This window comes from Haematobia irritans, chromosome 1 (genome assembly GCF_050003625.1).
Source record: "Haematobia irritans isolate KBUSLIRL chromosome 1, ASM5000362v1, whole genome shotgun sequence".
Classification (NCBI taxonomy): Eukaryota; Metazoa; Arthropoda; class Insecta; order Diptera; family Muscidae; genus Haematobia; species Haematobia irritans.
The window spans coordinates 14954127-14977357 of record NC_134397.1 but is presented as its reverse complement, the minus strand read 5'-3'; the positions used below and the strand labels follow the sequence as shown (position 1 = coordinate 14977357).

The 23231-nt window shown below is 27.3% G+C and overlaps 1 protein-coding gene across 1 annotated transcript in view; it reads right to left on the bottom strand.

Moving 5' to 3' along the window:
* Jupiter (microtubule-associated protein Jupiter) overlaps positions 1-17913 on the bottom strand; it is a 249325-nt gene extending 231412 nt beyond the window's left edge. Inside the window, exon 1 of the mRNA XM_075289317.1 lies at positions 17537-17913. Coding sequence (XP_075145432.1) covers positions 17537-17583 — 47 coding nt within the window. The 5' untranslated portion in view covers positions 17584-17913. The remainder of the gene's footprint in view (positions 1-17536) is intronic.
* Between the last annotated feature and the right edge of the window lie 5318 nt (positions 17914-23231).

Here is a 23231-nt window from a genome sequence, read left to right as displayed (position 1 = left end):
ACACTGCATTATTCTGTTTACAAGTCATCAAAAATATTTGATTCTGAGTTTCTATTTGATTGGAAATCACATCTACTTGTTGTTAGAAACCTTAAAGGAAAATTTTCTATAGGAAGAAAATTTTGACAAAATTTTCTATAGAAATAAAATTTCGACACAACTTTCTATAGAAATAAAATTTTGACAAAATTAAATTATGAAATAAAATTTTGACAAAATTAAATTATGAAATAAAATTTTGACAAAATTAAATTATGAAATAAAATTTTGACAAAATTTTCTATAGAAATAGAATTTTGACAAAATTTTTTATAGAAACAAAAATTTTGACAAAATTTTCTATACAAATAAATATTGGGAAAAAAATCTTATAGAAATAAAATTTTCACAAAATTTTCTTACCCCCATTTTCATGAAGCTCTGTTAGTGCTCCGTTAGGTAACGAACTTTTAAACCGTACTATGGACATATCTGACAATTTGCCTATATATTCCATCTGCCAATTAGGAACTTAACTACAGGAAATTTCTCAGTTAAAGTTAACAGGAGAAAATATAATTTAAATTAATTTTTTGTTAACTGGCAGTTTAAGTAACGAACTTTTAACCGTACTATGGACATATCTGACAATTTGCCTATATATTCCATCTGCCAATTAGGAACTTAACTACAGGAAATTTCTCAGTTAAAGTTAACAGGAGAAAAGATAATTTAAATTAATTTTTTGTTAACTGGCAGTTTAAGCCTAACGGAGCTACAAGAAAATGGCCGTTAGAAATAAAATTTTGTCAAAATTTTCATTGGAAATGAAATTTTGACAAAATTTTGTTTAGAAATGAAAACTAGGAAAAAATTCTTATAGAAATAAAATTTTGACAAATTTTTCTATTGAACTAAAATTTTCACAAAATTTTCTTAGAAATAAAATTTTGCAAAATTTTCTATAGAAATTAAATTTTCTATAGAAAACAATTTGGACAAAATTTTCTATAGAAATAAAATTTTGACAACATTTTCTATAGAAATAAAATTTTGACAAAATTTTCTATAGAAATAAAATTTTAAGCAAATTTTTTATAGAAATAAAATTTTGACAAAATTTTCTATAGAAATAAAATTTTGACAACATTTTCTATAGAAATAAAATTTTGACAAAATTTTCTATAGAAATAAAATTTTAAGCAAATTTTTTATAGAAATAAAATTTTGACAAAATTTTCTATAGAAATAAAATTTTGACAAAATTTTCTATGAAAATAAAAATGTTGACACATTTTTCTATAGAAATAAAAATTTTGACAAAATTTTTTTATAGAAATAAAAATTTTGACAAAATTTTTTATAGAAATACAATTTTGACAAAATTTTTTTTTATAGAAATATTGGGAAAAAAATCTTATAGAAATAAAATTTTCACAAAATTTTCTTAGAAATAAAATTTTGTCAAAATTTTCTTTGGAAATGAAATTTTGACAAAAATTTTGTTTAGAAATAAAAACTAGGAAATTCCTATAGAAATAAAATTTTGACAAAATTTTCTATTGAACTAAAATTTTCACAAAATTTTCTTAAAAATAAAATTTTGTCAAAATTTTCTATAGAAATTAAATTTTCTATAGAAATAAAATTTTGACAAAATTTTCTATAGAAATACAGTTTTGACACAATTTTCTATAGAAATAAAATTTGGACAAAATTTTCTATAGAAATACAATTTTGACAAAATTTTCTATAGCAATGCAATTTTGACAAAATTTTCTATAGAAATAAAATTTTGACAAAATTTTCTATAGAAATAAAATTTTGACAAAATTTTATATAGAAATAAAATTTTGACAAAATTTTCTATAGAAATAAAATTTTGACAAATTTTTCTATAGAAATAAAATTTTGACAAATTTTTCTATAGAAATAAAATTTTGACAAAATTTTCTATAGAAATAAAATTTTGACAAAATTTTCTATAGAAATAAAATTTTGACAAAATTTTCTATAGAAATAAAATTTTGACAAAATTTTCTATAGAAATAAAATTTTGACAAAATTTTCTATAGAAATAACATTTTGACAAAATTTTCTATAGAAATAAATATTGGGGAAAAAAATCTCATAGAAATAAAATTTTCACAAAATTTTCTTAGAAATAAAATTTTGTCAAAATTTTCTTTGGAAATGAAATTTTGACAAAATCTTCTTTAGAAATAAAAATTAGGAAAAAAATTTTTATAGAAATAAAATTTTGACAAAATTTTCTTTGGAAATGAAATTTTGACAAAATTTTGTTTAGAAATAAAAACTAGGAAAAAATTTTTATAGAAATAAAATCTTGACAAAATTTTCTATTGAACTAAAATTTTCACAAAATTTACTTAGAAATAAAATTTGGACAAAATTTTCTATAGAAATAAAATTTTGACAAAATTTTCTATAGAAATAAAATGTTGACAAAATTTTCTATAGTAACTAAAATTTTGATAAAATTTTCTATAGAAATAAAATTTTGACAAAATTTTCTATAGATATAAAATTTTGACAAAATTTTCTATAGAAATAAAATTTTGAGAAAATTTTCTATAGACAAAAAATTTTGACAAAATTTTCTATAGACATAAAAAAATAAGATTTTTTCGTTTGATAGTTTTTTTGTAAAATTTTCTCCAAATTTGGGTAGGTTATTTTTAGATCGGGTGGCAACCGTAATCCTGGTCATCTTTATACGAGGCAATTAGAATGAATTCCATTTTTTCTTTTAATAAAACACAAAGGTATGTGAAGTTGGTGACTCGTTCAATTTTGTTAATATTCATTTTTAGTGTGGTGTGACTGTGATCATTTCTTTTGTGCAATTTATAATAACGCCAACCTATTGATTACAGATTTTTGTATTTTTTCAAATTTAAAATGTATTGTTGTTTTCTCACAACATAATATTGTTAATTTCTCAAAATTTTACATAAAACCTAAATTAGTATAATTTTAAGCATCTCGTTTAATGATAAAAACAATTGTTGTTTGGCAACACAAATAATGCTATAGTTTTTGGCTATCATTAAATCAATTTTCATTGAAAAATAGCTCCAAAAATAGTTTTGTATATTTCCGATAACATTCATTAACCAATTATGTCCAAAAACAACAGAAACAAAAAAACAATAACGAAAATCATTATTCGTTGAACTGTAGGTGTGTACTCAAAACGCTGACGATGTATTACTTTGCGTCGGGGGGTCTTTGGTCTTCTTAATCGGAGCAATCACTCAAAAGAAAGACATTGAATGCATTGGGATTTATTATAAATTTAAGGTGAAAAAAATGAAGAAAAAAACTAAATTACTCCCGAGCAATATGGGCAGCAAGAGTCATAGTCTTTATGTCGTCACTATTTTTGCAGTTGTTATACAATTTAGAAATATTCAGTTGGCTCGTCTGGCTTGTCCTCAAAAACTCTTCACCTCTTAAGCGGCTAATCATGACCATATTTGTCTTCGGACGACGACGACGATGGCAGCAATGAAAAATTTCAAGAAAAAACCAACGACCGTCATTGCTGTGGGGGCAAAGGCAGCCGTAGCAATTGAAAGTGAATTTGAATTTTTTTTGTTCAATAACAACTTTGAGTATGATTGTTGGCCATAAATGGTTTGAAAACTCTCAAACTCAAGATTAAATAATAGAGTGAATGAAGAGGAAAATTAAGCCGATGGTCTTACAATAAAAACCTCGAAATAAATTTACCATAATTTACATTAGGCGACAAAATATGGAAATGTGATTATTACTGAGGAGTGAAAAGTATCAAAATTTTAACCGATATCACTGATACCTGATTCGCTTTAAAGAGAATTACGAGAACGGCCACTGTTCAATATAATTTTGACAAAATTTTCTATAGAAAAAAAAATTTTGAGAAAGTTTTCTATAGAAATAAAATTTTGACAAAATTTTCTATAGAAATAAAATTTTGACAAAATTTTCTATAGAAATAAAATTTTGGCAAACTTTTCTATAGAAATAAAATTTTGAGAAATTTTTTTATAGAAATAAAATTTTGATAAAATTTTCTATAGGAATAAAATTTTGATAAAATTTTCTATAGAAATAAAATTTTGACAAAATTTTCTATAGAAATAAAATTTTGACAAAATTTTCTATAGAAATAAAATTTTGACCAAATTTTCTATAGAAACAAAAATTTGATAGAAATAAAAATTTGATAAAATTCTCTATAGAAATAAAATTTTGAGAAAATTTTCTATAGAAATAAAATTTTGAAAAAATTTTCTATAGAAATAAAATTTTGAGAAAATTTTCTATAGAAATAAAATTTTGAGAAAATTTTCTATATAAATAAAATTTTGACAAACTTTTCTATAGAAATAAAATTTTGAGAAAATTTTTTATAGAAATAAAATTTTGACAAATTTTCTATAGAAATAAATTTTTGACCCAAGATTAAATAATAGAGTGAATGAAGAGGAAAATTAAGCCGATGGTCTTACAATGAAAACATCGAAATAAATTTACCATAATTTACATTAGGCGACAAAATATGGAAATGTGATTATTACTGAGGAGTGAAAAGTATCAAAATTTAAACCGATATCACTGATACCTTATTCGCTTTAAAGAGAATTGCGAGAACAGTCACTGTTCAATATAATTTTGACAAAAATTTTTATGGAAATACAATTTTGACAAAATTTCCTATATAAATAAAATTTTGAGAAAATTTTCTATAGAAATAAAATTTTGACAAAATTTTCTATAGAAATAAAATTTTGAGAAAATTTTTATAGAAATAAAATTTTGACAAAATTTTTTATAGAAATAAAATTTTGAGAAAATTTTCTATAGAAATAAAATTTTGACCAAATTTTCTATATAAACAAAAATTTGATAGAAATAAAATTTTAGAGAAAATTTTCTATAGAAATAAAATTTTGACAAAATTTTCTATAGAAATAAAATTTTGAGAAAATTTTCTATAGAAATAAAATGTTGTCAAAATTTCCTATAGAAATAAAATTTTGAGAACATTTTCTATAGAAATAAAATTTTGAGAAACTTTTTTATAGAAATAAAATTTTAAGAAAATTTTCTATAGAAATAAAATTTTGAGAAAATTTTCTATAGAAATAAAATTTTCTATAGAACGTTTGTGTATTGAATTTGTAATTTTATGAAGTTATGAACCGCTATTTAAGTAACCCCTTGATCAGTTTTAATGCTTTCATCCAATTCAGTTTGATCAGTAATGTGTTTCAAAATATTAATATATGGAAGGAGTCTATTGCTTATTTCAGTTGTGCGTGCTTTTGTGAATTTAATATAAACGTTATTAATACAAACATCTTTATCAAGTTCCAAGATTCAGCATTCGTCGCTAGACTTTCCTACAGAATACTCTCAATAACAATATTAATTAAAAATAATCAAATTCTATATTTGGCAATAAAGTTGATTTTCTTAAGCTCCTGAAAGTCTAATCCTAATTTTTGTATCAATTAAACTTAATACTGTTCAAAATGAAAAAAGCACCAAAAGCACTAAATGAAAATGGCAGAAAGCACCAAGTTGGTGCTTTTTTTGAAAAAATGCAATTTGGTGCTTTTTAGAAATCAAAAAGCACTAGATTTGGTGCTAAAAGCACCAAATTGGCACCACTGATCTTACTACCCTTGTTGTAAATAAGAAATATTAGTCAATATTTTTTAAAAATACATTACGGCATTTGATGTGATCAGTTCCTTGACCTCCATAAAGGATATCGTCAGAGAAATATGTATACATACCTATAAAGAAAAAAAAGAGATAAATTTAGAATTAGTTTTTTTTTATTATAAAGTTAATTTTAAATGTATACCTATAACATTTTAAATAAGGTATGCTTTTAGGGCCGAAAACAAATCCAATTATCATTGCTCATTTTTTTGAATGATTTCTTTTTTGAATATAGTGTGAAAGTAAATTAAGATCCACATGTCTCCTTTTCTATCTATCCATAAACTATATCGCGACCCATATCATTAAAAAAAAGGAAATGCAAATATTTCCTCTTCCTTGTCATAGCATTTTCGTGATATATGATGTCCATTACGCGGATAAACCATCATTCTGCGAAATCGCAAATGTTTCAATAAAATGAATGCATTGGTATATGAAAAAAAACGCATAGTAAATTGTTATCGCTGTTTTTTTTTTGTATGTATGTCTGTATGTGAAAGGTTCATTGTTCCCATTTTCTTCATTCATAATGACGTTGTTTTATAGGAAAAAAATCAACATCAGCAACAAACATCAACAAAATAATATTTAAGATAATTTTATATCTAGCTCCGTTTTTTAGTTGGAAATCGTTAGAAAATTAAAATATCGCGTGACTAAATGAAGTGACTGTAGTGTGTTGTATAGTAAAAACTATGATGAAGAGGCGTTATGCTATTGTAAATACAAACACATGCATATTTTTATTGTAAACACATGTAAGACAGGAAAAAAACACATTTTAGGTTTAATGTCCTTTTTCACAACACGAAGGAGTTAAGTTAATGGGGCCAATATAACTTAACTATGACAACTTTTGGTATGTTTGAGTGAAATTTTTGTTTTTTGTAGTTATCAGAAAAACTTTTCATTAAATCTAATTTTTTTTCGAGCTTGAGACCTTTTTTCTTATAAGATTTATAAATCCATATAGAGAATACTACTCAAAACTCAAATTGATTTACAAACAAAACGAAAATCTTAAATTACTTATAATATATCTTAGGTGCCAGAGCGACGCGTTTAAAATTGTTATCAAAAGTGTGTCGACGCCAAATTGTCAGCCATTTAATCCTTACCTCAGGCTGTGTCTTGGTGCCTTTGGATGACATTATCTTAGAAAATTTGAGTGTGGTTTTTGTTACATTTCCATTAAACCAAATTTGGATATTGCATAATACATTTACAGTCGACACTGTTTTACAAACAAGAAAAAATAACACAGCAAAGAAATTGAAAGTTGTCTCAAACTCTTAAGTACATTTGGTGACTATAAGGTACCATTAGAGTAGGGTCGATGTGTTCCCCTACAATGTTTTTTTCTTTTTAACATAGAATTTTTTTTTTTTGTCAAAATTTTACTCCTGTAGAAATTTTTCAGAAAATTTTATTTCTATTGAAAATTTTCTGAAAATATAATTTCTATGGAATTTTTTTTTTTTTTTAAATTTAATTACTATAGAAAATTATCTGAAAATTTAATTTCTATTTCCATAGAAAATTTAGTTTCAATTTCTATAGAAAATTTTCGGAAAATTTTATTTTTATAGAAAATTTTCTGAAAATTTTATTTTTATAGAAAATTTTCGGAAAATCTTAATTCTATGGAAAATTTTCTGAATATATTATTTCCATAGAAAATTTTATTTTTATAGAAAATTGTATTTCTCAGAAAATTTTCTGAAAATTTTATTTATATAGAAAATTTTCTGAAACTTTTTTTTCTATAGAAAATTTTCTGAAAATTTTATTTCTTTAGAAAATTTTCTCAAAATTTTATTTCGATAGAAAATTTTCTCAAAATTTTGTTTCTATAGAACATCTTCTCAAAATGTATATCTATAGAAAATTTTCTAAAAATTTTGTTTTTATAGAAAATTTTCTGAATATATTATTTCCATAGAAAATTTTCTGAAAATTTAATTTCTATGGAAAATTTTCTGAATATATTATTTCCATAGAAAATTTTCTGAAAATTTTATTTCTATAGAAAATTTTATTTCTTAGAAAATTTATTTCCATAGAAAATTGTATTTCTATAATTTTTTTTTTAATATGTTATTCCTATGGAAAATTTTCTGAGTATATTATTTCTATAAAAACTTTTCTCCAAATTTTATTTCTATAGAAAAATTTTTAAAAATTTTATTTCTATAGATATGTTTCTGAATCTTTTTGTCTATAGAAAATTTTCCGAAAATTTTATTTTTATAGAAAATTTTCGGAAAATTTCAATTATACGGAAAATTTTCTGAAAATTTTATTTCTATAGAAAATTTTCTGAAAATTTTATTTCTATAGAAAATTTTCTGAAAATTTTATTTCTATAGAAAATTTTATTTCTATAGAAAATTTTCTGAAAATTTTATTTCATAAAGAAAAATTTTTGAAAATTTTATTTCTATGAAAAATTTTCTGAAAATTTTATTTCTGTAGAAAATTTTCTTCAAATATTTTTAGAACATTTTATTTCCATGGAAAATTGTCTGAAAATTTTATTTCCATAGAAAATGTTATTTCTCTAAAGAAACTTTTTTAAAATATTATTTCTATTGAACATTTTCTAAAAATTTTATTTCTATAGAAAATTTTCTCCAAATTTTATTTCCATAGAAAAATTTTCAGAAAATTTTATTTCTATAGAAAATTTTCTGAAAATTTTATTTCTATGGAAAATTTTTTAAAAATTTAATTTCTATAGAAAATTATCTGAAAGTTTAATTTCTATTTCTATAGAAAATTTAGTTTCTATTTCTATAGAAAATTTTCTGAATATATTATTTCCATAGAAAATTTTATTTATATCTATTTATATCTATAGAAAATTTTCTAAGAATCTTGTTTCTATAGAACATTTTCTGAATATATTATTTCCATAGAAAATTTTCTGAATATATTATTTCCATAGAAAATTTTCTGAAAATTTAATTTCTATGGAAAATTTTCTGTATATATTATTTCTATAGAAACTTTTCTCCAAATTTTATTTCTATAGATATGTTTCTGAATGTTTTTTTTTTATAGAAAATTTTCTGAAAATTTTATTTTTATAGAAAATTTTCGGAAAATTTTCTGATTATATTATTTCCATCGAAAAATTTATTTCTATAGAAAATTTTATTAGAAAATTTTCAGAAAATTATATTTCTATAGAAAATTTTCTAAAAATTTTATTTCTATAGAAAATTTTCTGAAAATTTTATTTCTATAGAAAATTTTTTTAAAATTTTATTTCTATGGAAAATTTTCTTCAAATTTTATTTCTATAGAAAATTTTCTTCAAATTTTATTTCTATAGTAAATTTTCTCCAAATTTTATTTCTATAGAAAATTTTCTCCAAATTTTATTTCTATAGACAATTTTCTCCAAATTTTTTTTGTATAAAAATTTTTCTGAAAATTTTATTTCTAAAGAAAATTTTCTCAAAATTTTTTTTCTATAGAAATTTTTCTAAAAATTTTATTTCTATAGAAAATTTTCTCAAAATTTTATTTCTATAGAAAATGTTCTCAAAATTTTATGTCTATAGAAAATTCTCTCAAAATTTTATTTCTACAGAAAATTTTCTCCAAATTTTATTTCTATAGAAAATTTTCTGAAAACTTTATTTCTATAGACAAATTTCTCAAAATTTTATTTCTATAGAAAATTTTCTCCAAATTTTATTTCTATAGAATATTTTCTGAAAATTTTATTTCTATAGAAATTTTTTTTTTTAAATTGTATATCTATAGAAAATGTTGTTAAAATTTTATTTCAATAGAAAATTTTTAAAGCGATTTTTTTTTTTTTTAACGGACCATATGTTTGACACGAGCCAAAAGTTATGGGACCTTGCGTAGAAAATTCTGTTGATATTACTTTCCTTAGAGAATCGAAAAAAAAGAAAAACTATTGAACCTTAAAACACCCTCGCACAACTGAAAAAGGCAAAAAAAATAAGGGTACATCATGCATTTTTTTGTGTATAAACAGGTGTTGGGCAGACAGAAAATGTATATACTCTAACGACAGCTGTCAATAATCATCAGCCGGACAACACTCCACCACCTTTCGGGCAATGCATTTAGTAAAACCCTAGGACACAATCAGCATACCGCCGTAATTTCAGAATTTTCTCCTTTATTTCTATAATTGCTGCCTATAAATTATTCAAATATTTACTTTCAATGCAATTTTGAAAATTGCGCCCACATATTGTTAGTGAGTATACCTATATGGGTTGGTGGTAAGGTCAAAGGATATAAGAAATAAAAATAAGCCTGTTTCATGTGGAAAATGAAATTCACTTGGAACGCAAAAGAAAAAAAAAACAACCTTCCCCTCTACCCCTATCCCATTGAGTAATACATCGTTCCCAGTAGGTAGGTAAAAGGACATGCGACAGCAATGCTGATAGGGAGGCAATTAAAAAACAAAAAAAAAACTAAATAAAATAAGGAAGCGAGTCAATAAAATATAAATACAGGGAATTTAATTGTTAGATAACGAGACGAGAATTATAAAGCCACCGCCATAGGACGCCACCATGTCATACAATAGCCACCATACTTGGCACAAGACCAATTTTGGTAATACATTTTTGTATCTTATGTTTCATGGATACATAGTCAAACTCAAACACAAAACGAGAGTTAGGTTTGTCGCCTGGCAAGCATAAACATATGGCCAGAAATGTATGACAAATAGTTTGTCATAAAGGAAAATTGCCAAATGAAAAGTAAATCACCAATCAAGCAAAACGGATGCCATTTAAACTAAAACAAAAGTGAAATTTGTTATGACATTCGAAAATATCCATGGTATGAAAAATCTAATGGCCATTCTTATGAGAAATCTAAATCGTAATGGTAAGCTCAATTAAGTTTTAAAATGTAGTTTCCAAATTTCAAGACATATTTGGGGTATGTGACACACACACGACGAAAGGTGTGTCAAGAAACTCTAAGAAATTCTATTATACGAAATTTGATGAAATAAATAAAATCTTTTGTAGGCGACATAAAGTCTGATGCTCATTTTCAGAAACATCGTTTTTGGGTGTATTGTCCTTCTGTAGACAATACACCCAAAAACTCTACTTAATTGACACAGAAAATATATTCTTAAAGTATATTGTCTATCTATCTTTCAACTGAGGGTATCAAATTCGAAAATTTCGACTAATTCACTATATGCAAAAAAAATGTTGTAGCACACTTTTTAGTTGAAAATTCGAATTTTATTTTTTTTTTAATATTTCTGCTAGAAACAAAAACTCCCATTTGTAATATCCAGCCACTATAGTGGCCAAAAAATTGCATCTTGCGAACAACAAATAAATGGACAGACACATGGATAATCAATAATAGCCTATACCAACTGCAATAAACTGAAGAACATCTTGTATCACAATGACAATAGTGGCATTGTTAGTTACAATCTAGGTAAAGTACCTCATTGTATTACTAACTACTACTACTACTGTCACCCATTGAAGGTCATCATCCATCACCATCAATATCATCATCAACCTCATCAGCAATTGGTTGCCATCCCCACCACTAAACTTCCAAGTCAGAGACAGCCAGGGTTTAAAAGAAACCCAACAACAATTCAATTTTGCTTACATGTATTTTAGCAAAACTGGCCGGAATTCAGTTCTACCATAAGAAAAACAACACAAAAGTCAATACACTTGAGAACAAAACAAAAAGTAAGAAAAGAAATCGAAAAAAAAGAATAAAATGTTTCAAACAGGATGATATGAAACAAAAGGGGAAACTATAATAAAGACATGGGTAAGAGGCAGCAAGATTAGTTTTTGTTTCAGATATGTACCACGATGGAGGTAAAGGTTTTTTGCTTTTCTTAGAACAAAGTGTTGGAGGCACGGTTGCCACAGTTGATAGGATTCTACCAAAAATAGTTTGGACTTCACAAATTTCCTATAGAAATAAAATGTTCTAGGGAAAAAAATTTCACAAAATTTTCTAAAGAAATAAAATTTTCTATAGAAATAAAACTTAGACACAATTTTCTATAGAAATAAAATTTGTACAAAATTTTTTAAAGAAATAAAATTTTAACAAAATTTTGTAAAAATTTTCTATAGAAATAAAATTTTGACAAAATTATCTATAGAAATGAAATTTTGACAAAATTTTCTATAGCAAATAAAATTTTGACAAAATTTTCTATAGAAATAGAATTTTGACAAAATTTTCTATAGAAATAGAATTTTGACAAAATTTTCTATAGAAAAAGAATTTTGACAAAATTTTCTATAGAAATAAAATTTTGCAAAAATTTTCTATAGAAATAAAATTTTGACAAAATTACCTATAGAAATGAAATTTTGACAAAATTTTCTATAGAAATAAAATTGTGACAAAATTTTCTATAAAAATAAAATTTTGACAAAATTTTCTATAGAAATAACATTGTGACAAATTTTTTCTATAGAAATAACATTGTGACAAATTTTTTTTATAGAAATAGAATTTTGACAAAATTTTCTTTACAAATAAAAATTTGCAAAAATTTTCTATAGAAATAAAAGTTTGCAAAAATTTTCTATAGCAAATAAAATTTGGCAAATTTTTCTAAAGCAAATAAAATTTTGACAAAATTTTCTAATTTTTCATTTGTGAAAAAATCGACTATTGGATCCTTAGACATTACTAGTTTCAAGATTGCCACAATGTATCTATAATGTTTGTTTAATTTTAAGCCACTTTTCTCCCTTCTAAAGGAAATTTTTCTCATTCTAAAGCAATATTATACAATAACCCCACATTTACGATACGATTATAGGCATGGACACATTTACGCCGATAATGACTAGTCTCTGCATAAGAAATACCAAAAAATGACTATGTACATATTTGCTAGCATTTTCCTTTAGTTATTACAGCATAATGGCAGTGAGGAGCAAGGAGCTGCTTCTCGTATAGTAAATTTGGCTGGCAGTGGCGTCTATGGGACGTGCTTGTTTCCTCTTACATTGCTTTGGAACCAACAACACTGTAACATTGTAGTTGCAGACACTATAAACACCTCATTTCTGGGTGCTTTGTTTGCTTACAATTTTCAAATTGAGTTTATGCAAACGGAATAGAATGGGGTATAAAGGACAAAGAGTAGGGGATTTTTAGTTCATGGCAACGAGAAGAAGTTGGTGAAATCCCAAGATTTTATTTTTTTGTAAATATTATTAAAAATGCAGCTGTAAAACTTTATTTCTTTTAGAAACTTTACCATTAATGAATGAATTGCGACAAAATAAATTTGTCTCACTTCAGGCTACTTCATCCATCTGTATTTAATTCATTTGTTCAAGTGTGAAAAATGCCAATATTTGTAAATTTTTATACCAAGAAAAACTCTTTACTGTGGTGGGGAGAGAGATATGACAAACTTTTGTTGTTTTTTTTGGCATGAAAAAAATAAATATTGTAGAGTTTAAATCCATCCATGTGTTTCCTTTTAAGTTTAACCATTTCTTGTTCTTTTTGGTGAGTCACAAAGAGAACTTAAGGAGACAAAGAATATGCTGGATGGTTTGCTAAGCCCGTCAGTCGGCAACAAAAAGTTATGCCAGTGTAGAAACATCGGACATTCAAATCAAAAAAGTCTATGTCATCCACCAGTTGATTTTGTTCGAAAAAAAATTACGTGAATATTCACAAAAATCAATATGCTAAATTAAAGTTTAATTATTATTATTTTTGTCTTTGAAGTTAACAGACAAAGGAAAACCATAAATGCCACAGATGTAATCAGGATTTTGGGACTAATTTAAATTTGATAATAATTACTCCCATAAGAAAATTAATAAGACTTATAAAAATTATTTAAAAAAAAAGTATATAAAAAAAGACCTCAAACCCGATTTTTGAGTTCAAAATAAGATATTCACATAATTTTGGTGACCAAAAACGACCAATCTAAGAATCGAATTTGAATTGGGAAAGGAATGTGTTTACTTCTTTTTGAACTGATTTTTTTTAGAAAAAAATCGACTTTTCAATTATTGCAAATGTCGATTTATTTTCGAAAAATAGAAATAGACTTTTGTCTGAAACCTCAAAATCGCCTTTTGACAATCGAGTCATACACAGAAAAATATATCAAGAAAATTTTTCTTCTCATCATATATCACCAATACAGAAATGATGAAGGCATCTTGATCTTATTGCAGTCCGCAAGCTGATATCAAAAAAAATATATATATATTTTTTACTTTTTTCAATTTTCTACAGCAGAGCTTATTTCCTTATTTTTTTCATAAAAACTTGTATTGGGGATTTTTGTAAGAAATTTGGGAATCGGAGCGTTCCAACATGGGGGACAAGAGCCAGAAAAATATCGGCAGTACTGTAGCCAAGAGTTTTTGTTGAGAAGTCTCTGCATCAGCATTGCCACATTGAATTTTTATTTTGGTCCAACATTTTTCCAAAATTGGACTAAAATTGGTACCAGCGGACCCTTTTTCCAAATTAAATTATTATCATTTAAATGTCCAAATTTTTGAAAGTATTACTTTGATAGAAAAAAAAACTATTTATTTATTTTTATTTTCACAATGTAAGTTGAAGCCACTTAGCGGCCAATTTATATAAATTACAACGGACTACTAACTATGAATAAAGTACAAATCAAGTTATGACAATGTGAGAACATATGCGTGTATATAATAAATATAAATATGTATAAAATAGTATAGAAAATTTGGAACAAATCTACTTTAACTTTGTCGGAAAAGCATAGTTTTCGAGATATCGACATCTGAAAATCGGTATTTTCCTTTATACTTTTGTTGATTCTGACAGCAATTTTTCATGAAATCAATAAAATTCGGGTTTTTTGCATGGTAAAAATAGTACTTTTTAAGCAGAAAATATACCGAAATGTGTCGGAAGAGCGTAGTTTTCGAGATATCGGCTCTTAAAAATTGGGTATACGTGGACGGCCTTCGGCCGGGGTTTGAGACTATCTCCTGTGTACAGGGTCCAAATTGGGCTATCGCGAACCCAAAGGGGATAGGTAGTCGGCCTTCGGCTGGGGTTTGAGACATTCTCCTATGGACAGAGTCCAAAGTGGGCTAACGCGAAGCCAGGACCTCTCCGGATCCATGTTATTCGAAATATTTTACTTTCAGGATGATTATGTGCGATGGATACTGAATCCAGTATACGTGATAATGAAAACTTTAGGGGCCCGTAACTCCGAAAATAGGTCTTTCCGCCAAAAAGTGGTATATGACATTTTGTGCTTAGAATCGAAAAGTCTACACGCTGGCCAAAAATTGGACCAATCGGTGCACTTGTACTAAAGTAGATTTATGCCGAAAATTTTCTCGAAATTATATTTCTATAGAAAATTTTGTCAAAATTTTATTTCTATAGAAAATTTTCTCGAAATTTTATTTCTATAGAAAATTTTGTCAAAATTTTATTTCTATAGAAAATTTTGTCAAAATTTTATTTCTATAGAAAATTTTGTCAAAATTTTATTTCTATAGAAAATTTTCTCGAAATTATATTTCTATAGAAAATTTTGTCAAAATTTTATTTCTATAGAAAATTTTCTCGAAATTATATTTCTATAGAAAATTTTGTCAAAATTTTATTTCTATAGAAAATTTTGTCAAAATTTTATTTCTATAGAATATTTTGTCAAAATTTTATTTCTATAGAAAATTTTGTCAAAATTTTATTTCTATAGAAAATTTTGTCAAAATTTTATTTCTATAGAAAATTTTGTCAAAATTTTATTTGCTATAGAAAATTTTGTCAAAATTTTATTTGCTATAGAAAATTTTGTCAAAATTTTATTTGCTATAGAAAATTTGTCAAACTTTTATTTCTATAGAAAATTTTGTCAAAATTTTATTTCTATAGAAAATTTTGTCAAAATTTTATTTCTATAGAAAATTTTGTCAAAATTTTATTTCTATAGAAAATTTTGTCAAAATTTTATTTCTATAGAAAATTTTGTCAAAATTTTATTTCTATAGAAAATTTTGTCAAAATTTTATTTCTATAGAAAATTTTGTCAAAATTTTATTTCTATAGAAAATTTTCTCGAAATTATATTTCTATAGAAAATTTTGTCAAAATTTTCTTTCTATAGAAAATTTTCTCGAAATTTTATTTCTATAGAAAATTTTGTCAAAATTTTATTTCTATAGAAAATTTTGTCAAAATTTTATTTCTATAGAAAATTTTGTCAAAATTTTATTTCTATAGAAAATTTTGTCAAAATTTTATTTGCTATAGAAAATTTTGTCAAAATTTTATTTGCTATAGAAAATTTTGTCAAAATTTTATTTGATATAGAAAATTTGTCAAACTTTTATTTCTATAGAAAATTTTGTCAAAATTTTATTTCTATAGAAAATTTGTCAATCTTTTATTTCGATAGAAAATTTTGTCAAAATTTTGTATCTGTAGAAAATTTTGTGAATATTTAATATCTACAGAGAATTTGTCAAGCTTTTATTTTTATAGAAAGTTATCGCAAAATTTCATTTCTATATACAATTTTTACAAATTTTTTTCCTATACAAAATATTTGCATAGTTTTGTATCTATAGATTTTTTTTAAGTTTATTTCTGTACAAAATTTTGGCAAAATTTTATTTCTATAGAAAATCTTGTTAACCCTCTAATGCCCCATTTTTTGCCAGCTGATTAAATTGTCAATGTTAACGACACAAAAGCAAGAGAACTAAGCAAGAAAAATTTATACCGTAAAATTCAGCATATGCTTCAAAGCCTCTTGAATAGTTTCAAATAAGTTTTCTATAGAAAATTAAAATGAAAAATAAAAAAATTGCCGATTTTACGAAAATGGACCAAAATTAACCAGCTTCCATTTGGTCCGACCATCGGACCAAATTTAAAAATTAATAATTTTTTTGATCAATTTTGATCTGATCGGACAAAAATAGCAACCCTGCTCTACAGTTTGCTGGATGTATGATTGGACCTCCCAGAGGTCCTTAGCGACTATGGAATATTCTAAAATAAACTACAAATTCCAATTTGGGAAAACGAGGTTGTCCAAAAATAAGAGCCTTTTCGTTCATTCATAAATTCCAATTTGGGCAAAATTCCCACGTAAATGAATATTACGTAAGGATAAAATTTTGAAATGTAAAAAATTTAGATGTGATCATTGTTTTTTTTTTAATTTAGAAATAAAACAATGATTGTATTCCAGATTTATCCACAAAAACGTTTAATTTCATGCTTTCGTAGAATGAGAAAAAATTTCCGAGTCTCACATAGCGGAAAGTATAAGAAAATGGAAGGCATTAAGCAAGGAACAAAAATAAAAAAAAAACGAAATGGTTTACCGTTACAACAAATTTCTTAGTTTTTTTATTATTTATTCATTCCAACTCATGTCAATGACAAACATTTCGTACACTAAAATAAATGTACATTGATTCGCAAGCTGTTTGTTTATAAAAATTCTGTTAAAAAATTCAAATTTTTATTACGCCGGCATTTACGAAAGTATGTGTTGTTACGAGTGTGGTATTTATGTGTGTGTGTGTGTGTGTGGGTACAACAGAAAGCTTTAAATGAGCGCCAATTTAAAGAAATTAAAACAACAACAAAAGGGACAACAAAAGAATTGGAAATAAACTGGAATCTGGAAGGATCGATGATCATGCACACACACAAACAAACGCACATGCACGTAAAATCATGAGAGATATACTAACCAAGGAAAACAAGGGCATTTTGTAAATTAACCAAAAAAAAATATATATCTTACTTGGATGAGGGTTTTTTATCATCATTAATTCCTTCGAAGCTCATCATTTTGCTTGTGGTTTTGTTTATTCCTTTACACAAAGTAGAAAAGTTAAAAATTGATCGATACCGGCAAGATTCTTGCAAATAGGAACACTTTGTTTAAATGCCAACGGGATTTTTTCGTAGAGTTAGTATACAAATACACTTTTTTGTATTTTATAACACGTTATTTATGCGATACACTTTATTCTTCAATGTACCGAATTTTATTAAACGAATCCTTCTAGGATAATTGATTTTTCTTTCAAAATAAAGAATAGAACCAACGAGACGGACGAAGACAATACAAAGACTTGACACGAAGACTTGACAACACAAAGTAACACAGTGTTGAAGACCTCGTACTTATTTTCAAATTCTATCCTAATTCAAAAGCGTTCCGTCGCCTTCACCAGCGTTGCCACTACGAAATTTTTCCAAAATCGGACCAAAATTCCCTCCAGCAGACCAAATTTCCAATTTCGAAGAAAAATGCTTTAAAAAATATTTTATTGTTGTATATATTGCTTTTATTAAAAAAGTTAAACACTTTTCAACTTTTTTATTTAAATTTGAAAAAAATTGACTTTTTGAAAAGGTCAACAAGTAAAAAACGACTTTAAAATAATGTGTTAAAAGACACCTCCTATTTTTAAAAGCTTTTAGTTTTAAAGTCAAGATGAAAAACGTCAACAATATTTCATGAATTTTGAATATTTTTTCAGGAGTATTTACCCTGCCAACATTTTTTGAATTTGGGGGCGCTTCTGAGAATCCCCACTACGTCGAAAACAATCATGTACGACATCAAAAACTCGTCGGAAAAGCGCCGTCACTATCGAGAAGTTGTACCACGCCAAGTTACTACGAAAAAGTTTCTCATCACGTCGAAAACAATCATATACGACATCAAAAACTCTTCGGAAAAGCGCCGTCACTATCGAGAAGTTGTACCACGCCAAGTTACTACGAAAAAGTTTCTCATCAGTGCAATTATTAGGTGCCTATTTAGATCAATTTCGAAGGACGCCAATAAGAACCCCTGCAAACTATCAGAAAAAGTGCATTTTAAGGTAATTGTAGAAGAATCATTGTGGTCAAGTAAAACACGATTGTGTAGATGTTTATTGATTTGATTAAACATTTATAATTTCTTATAAATATAACATTTTTCGGTTTATCTCATCACATTTAACATAATTTTTTGCATTAGTAAAAGAATGATGTTGACTTTTAAGTAGCAAGTTACATATTGCAGCGTCTATCAGCCAGTTTGTTTATTTTCGACGGAGACAGCGTGCCTGGAAAAATATTTGAAAAACGATCACTTTATTCTATTTGGAAAGTCGAAAATTGTTCACCATCCCTGCAGCATTTCAACGTTCCATTTCATCCTCATCGCTATCACAGACTCGTAAGTGACACTGCAACTATCGCCAACTGTGATGGGGTAAACATATCAAAAAGTACAAAATGTACATGGAAGTATTTTGCCATCACTATTGTTACAAGAGCCATTTTATATTTTGTGAAACACAAAGCACAACTAGCTTCTTATAATTTATTTAAATAAAAGTGATAATGAAGTGCTAAAAACATAGTTATTACGCTTAAAATTGTGAAAAGTAAATTGGTGAACAATTTTTGACTTTCCAAATGGAATAAAGTGATAGTTTTTCAAATATTTTTCCAGGCACGCTGCCTCCATTGGGAATAAAAGTGCTGGCTGATAGACGCTACAACATTTAACTTACAACTTGTAACTCAACATCAATCTCTTATTAATGCATAAAAATGTGTTAAATGTGATGTGATAGCCGTATAAATGTTATATTTATGAGAATTTATAAATGTTTCATAAAATTAATAAACATCTAAACAATCGTGTTTTACTTGACCACAATGATTCTTTTACAACTATCTTAAAATGCACTTTGTCTGATTGTTTGAAGGGGCTCTTATTGGCGTCCTTCTAAATGTATCCAGAAGGGCTCCTAATAATTGCACTCATGCGATACTTTTTTGTAGTAACTTGGCGTACAACTTCTCAATAGTGACGGCGCCTTTCCGAGGAGTTTTGGATATCGTATACGACTGTTTTCGACGTAGTGGGGATTCTCTGAAGCGCCCCCAAATTCAAAAAATGTTGGCAGTGATATACCTTTCACAATTTTAAGCGTAATATCTACACCCAGAAAACAAATTCGTTGCCTCAACCGAATTATTTGCCAACCGAAAGCAGGTGGTTCCATCAACTATCAATGATATCTGTCAGCACAACTAACATTTGGCAATTGTAACTGCATGGTGGTATGTTGGATCAACTTTGCATTGGTTGTCGCAATCTCAAATTAATTGTTTTGTTTTTTGGTGCAACCGCCCTCGATTTTCTTTATTATTATCCTAACCAAATTCCAATATTAAATGAAAGGGCAGATTATATTGAGATTTTATTAATTTATTACAACATTAACATTCATAATAAACTACGAAAATAAATACAAAAGGTGCTAACAAAGGCTTTTATCTACATATATGTGAGATCAATTTACATTACAATTTTTTGTAGGTAATGTTTGTATACCAATGACAGATGGTTATTAGGTTGCAATTATGTGGTCAAACTACAGAACCTAATTCAATATATACTTGCCAGAAATTTCTTCCTTAAGCCGCTAAATATAAATACAGATCGACTTAGGCTCGTCCTGCGTGCTTAATACAATAAAAAAGCTCGCTTGCCGTAAAAAGTAATTATGTTTGTTGATGAAGCCTGCAATTTTTATGGAAACTTTTGTAATATTCCTTTTTTATAAATCGGTGCGATACTTACCTGAAGGCAATTTCTTTTCTATGGGATAGACTTTATTCAATGTATTGCGGACTATTATCAAGTAAATGCTGTTCCCCGTTTTGCAAATTTTGTAGCGTCATACCATTTACCATGTCGATGGATGTTGATATAAATATTTATTTGTTGCAACAACTACATTACGCCCGTCCTATAATTGAACTAAGATTCTATTAGTATGCTCAACTTTTGGTTGTACCAACAATTTGTTGATTCCCATGATGTAGGTCTCACTATGCTGGTGGTTAGCTCAACAATTTTATGCAGCATAAAATCAAATTTATCGTCATTGGTTATTGTAACCAATTGAATGTTTGTGGGAATTTCGTTTTGATCCTGTGAACTTTTTTATGGTCGTGTTGGATATATAATGGGGAAAGTAATCAAAACATTGTTCTTGTAACAAAAAATAAGTTACTGACATCATTTCCTCATTATAATGATCGAATTGCAACCAACTATTTCTCTGGGTGTATGTTTTCAGAACATTATTTTCGTTTTTATTTAAATAAAATATAACAAGCTGGTTGCGCTTGGCGTTTCACAAAAAATAAAATGGCTCTTCTAACAGTAGTGATGGCAAAATACTTTCATGTACTTTTTGATATGCTTCCCCCATCACAGTTCGCGATGGTTGTGGTGACATTTACGAGTCTGTGGTAGCGATGAGGATGAAATGGAACTTTGAAATGCTGGCAGGGTAATGCGCTTTACAGACTATCAGTTATTCCGGACGGAATGTCGGTGTTTGTAAAGAATCTTACAGTGTGTCGGGTCTATACGACTTGTCGGCGATTACTAAATAATCGGTAAATGTGTTATCGATCCCATAAACATGCAGCAGTATCGATTATGCCTTCGGACTTAACTTATAATGTGCATAATATATGGGATATGTTCGACACGAGCACTGTCGTCCGGAATAACTGATAGTCTGTAAAGCGCATTACTCTGCAGAACAGAAACGTATCGACTGGATCCACCAAATAGTAGCTGTACATCATCTGTATAAGCGTAAGGTTTACACTAAACACTTAAATTATCAAACAGAACATTAACATATAGAAAAAATAGGAGGGGTCCCAAAACCGAACCCTTTGGGACACCACTTCTTACAGACAATGTAACCAGTGCTGCCGCTACTACTTCAATCGAAGTATTTTGCTTCATTTTCACAAAATTTACTTCGTCACTCCTTCTTCCAAAAATCTGCTTCACTTTTTGTTCTGCTTAAAATTTTTAATTTTTTTATTTTTTTTTTACGATGAACATAGCGGTTTTAATCATTGAATTATTAACCGATGTGGACCAATTTTTGCATAGGTGTTAGAGACCATATACTTACACCATGTACCAGCCGGATCGGATGAAATTTGGTTCTCTTAGAGGCTCCGCAAGCCAAGTCGGGGGATCAGTTTATATGGGGGCTATATATAATTATGGACCGATGTGGACCAATTTTTACATGATTGTTAGAGATCATATGCTGAAACCATGTACCAAATTTCAGCTGGATCGAATGAAATTTGCTTCTCTTATGGTGTTTTCTTTTCTGAAAAAAGTGCTTTGCCTTCATTTTTCTGTACAGAATGCGCATTTTTAAAATGTTACCAGCAACCTAAAAAAATGCTATTATTTCAGCGGGCAGAAAAGAATTCAAAGAAGGAAACAGGGCAATCGCAGCACACTCGTTTGTTGGCAGTGCTGAAAATGCCCGTAATTTGCCTCTAATGGTGGCGCTATTTTCACAACAGAATTCGAAGCCTTTTCGCACTTTTGCCTGTTTTTTTAGAAAAAAATCTAAAGAGTACATTTTCCGGGCAAAATGCAAAAAAAGTGTGCATTTTTTACAAGAAAAGAAAACGCCATTAGAGTCCCCGCAAGCTAAATTTAAAAGTGGACCGATATGGCCCATTTGCAATACCATCCGACCTACATCAATAACAACTACTTGTGCCAAGTTTCAAGTCGATAGCTTCTTTCGTTCGGAAGTTAGCGTGATTTCAACAGACGCACGGACGGACGGACATGCTCAGATCGACTCAGAATTTCACCCAGAATATATATACTTTATGGGGTCTGAGAGCAATATTTCGATGTGTCACAAACGGAATGACAAAGTTAATATACCCACATCCTATGGTGGAGGGTATAATAAAATGAATTCTATTGTTTTGTTTTCAAAAATGTATGCTACTTCAATTTTATTCAATCTACTCCACTTTTTTCCAAAATCTACTTCACTCAATTTTTCACTAGCGGCAGTACTGAATGTAACAGAAGAAACCCTATAATACGCCGTCCATACTATAAGTTATGTTCGAAGATATAATCGATACTGCAGCTTGTTAATGGAATCGAAATCACATTTATCGAAATTTTGCCTAATGCGCTTTACAGACTATCAGTTATTCCGGACGACAGAGCTCGTGTCGAACATATCCCATATATTGTGCACATTATAAGTTAAGTCCGAAGGCATAATCGATACTGCTGCATGTTTATGGGATCGATAACATATTTACCGATTATTTAGTCATCGCCGACAAGTCGTATCGATCCGACACACTGTAAGATTTTTTACAAACACCGACATTCCGTCCGGAATAACTGATAGTGTGTGAAGCGCATAAGTCCGACAAAATATATTCTGGACGGCGCATAATGCGTTTATCCGGACGGAATGTCTATGAGTATGAAACATCCCTGCATAACAACACGTAGCAAGTAATGCGCTTTACAGACTATCAGTTATTCCGGACGACAGTGCTCGTGTCGAACATATCCCATATATTGTGCACAATATAAGTTAATGCTGTTTTCT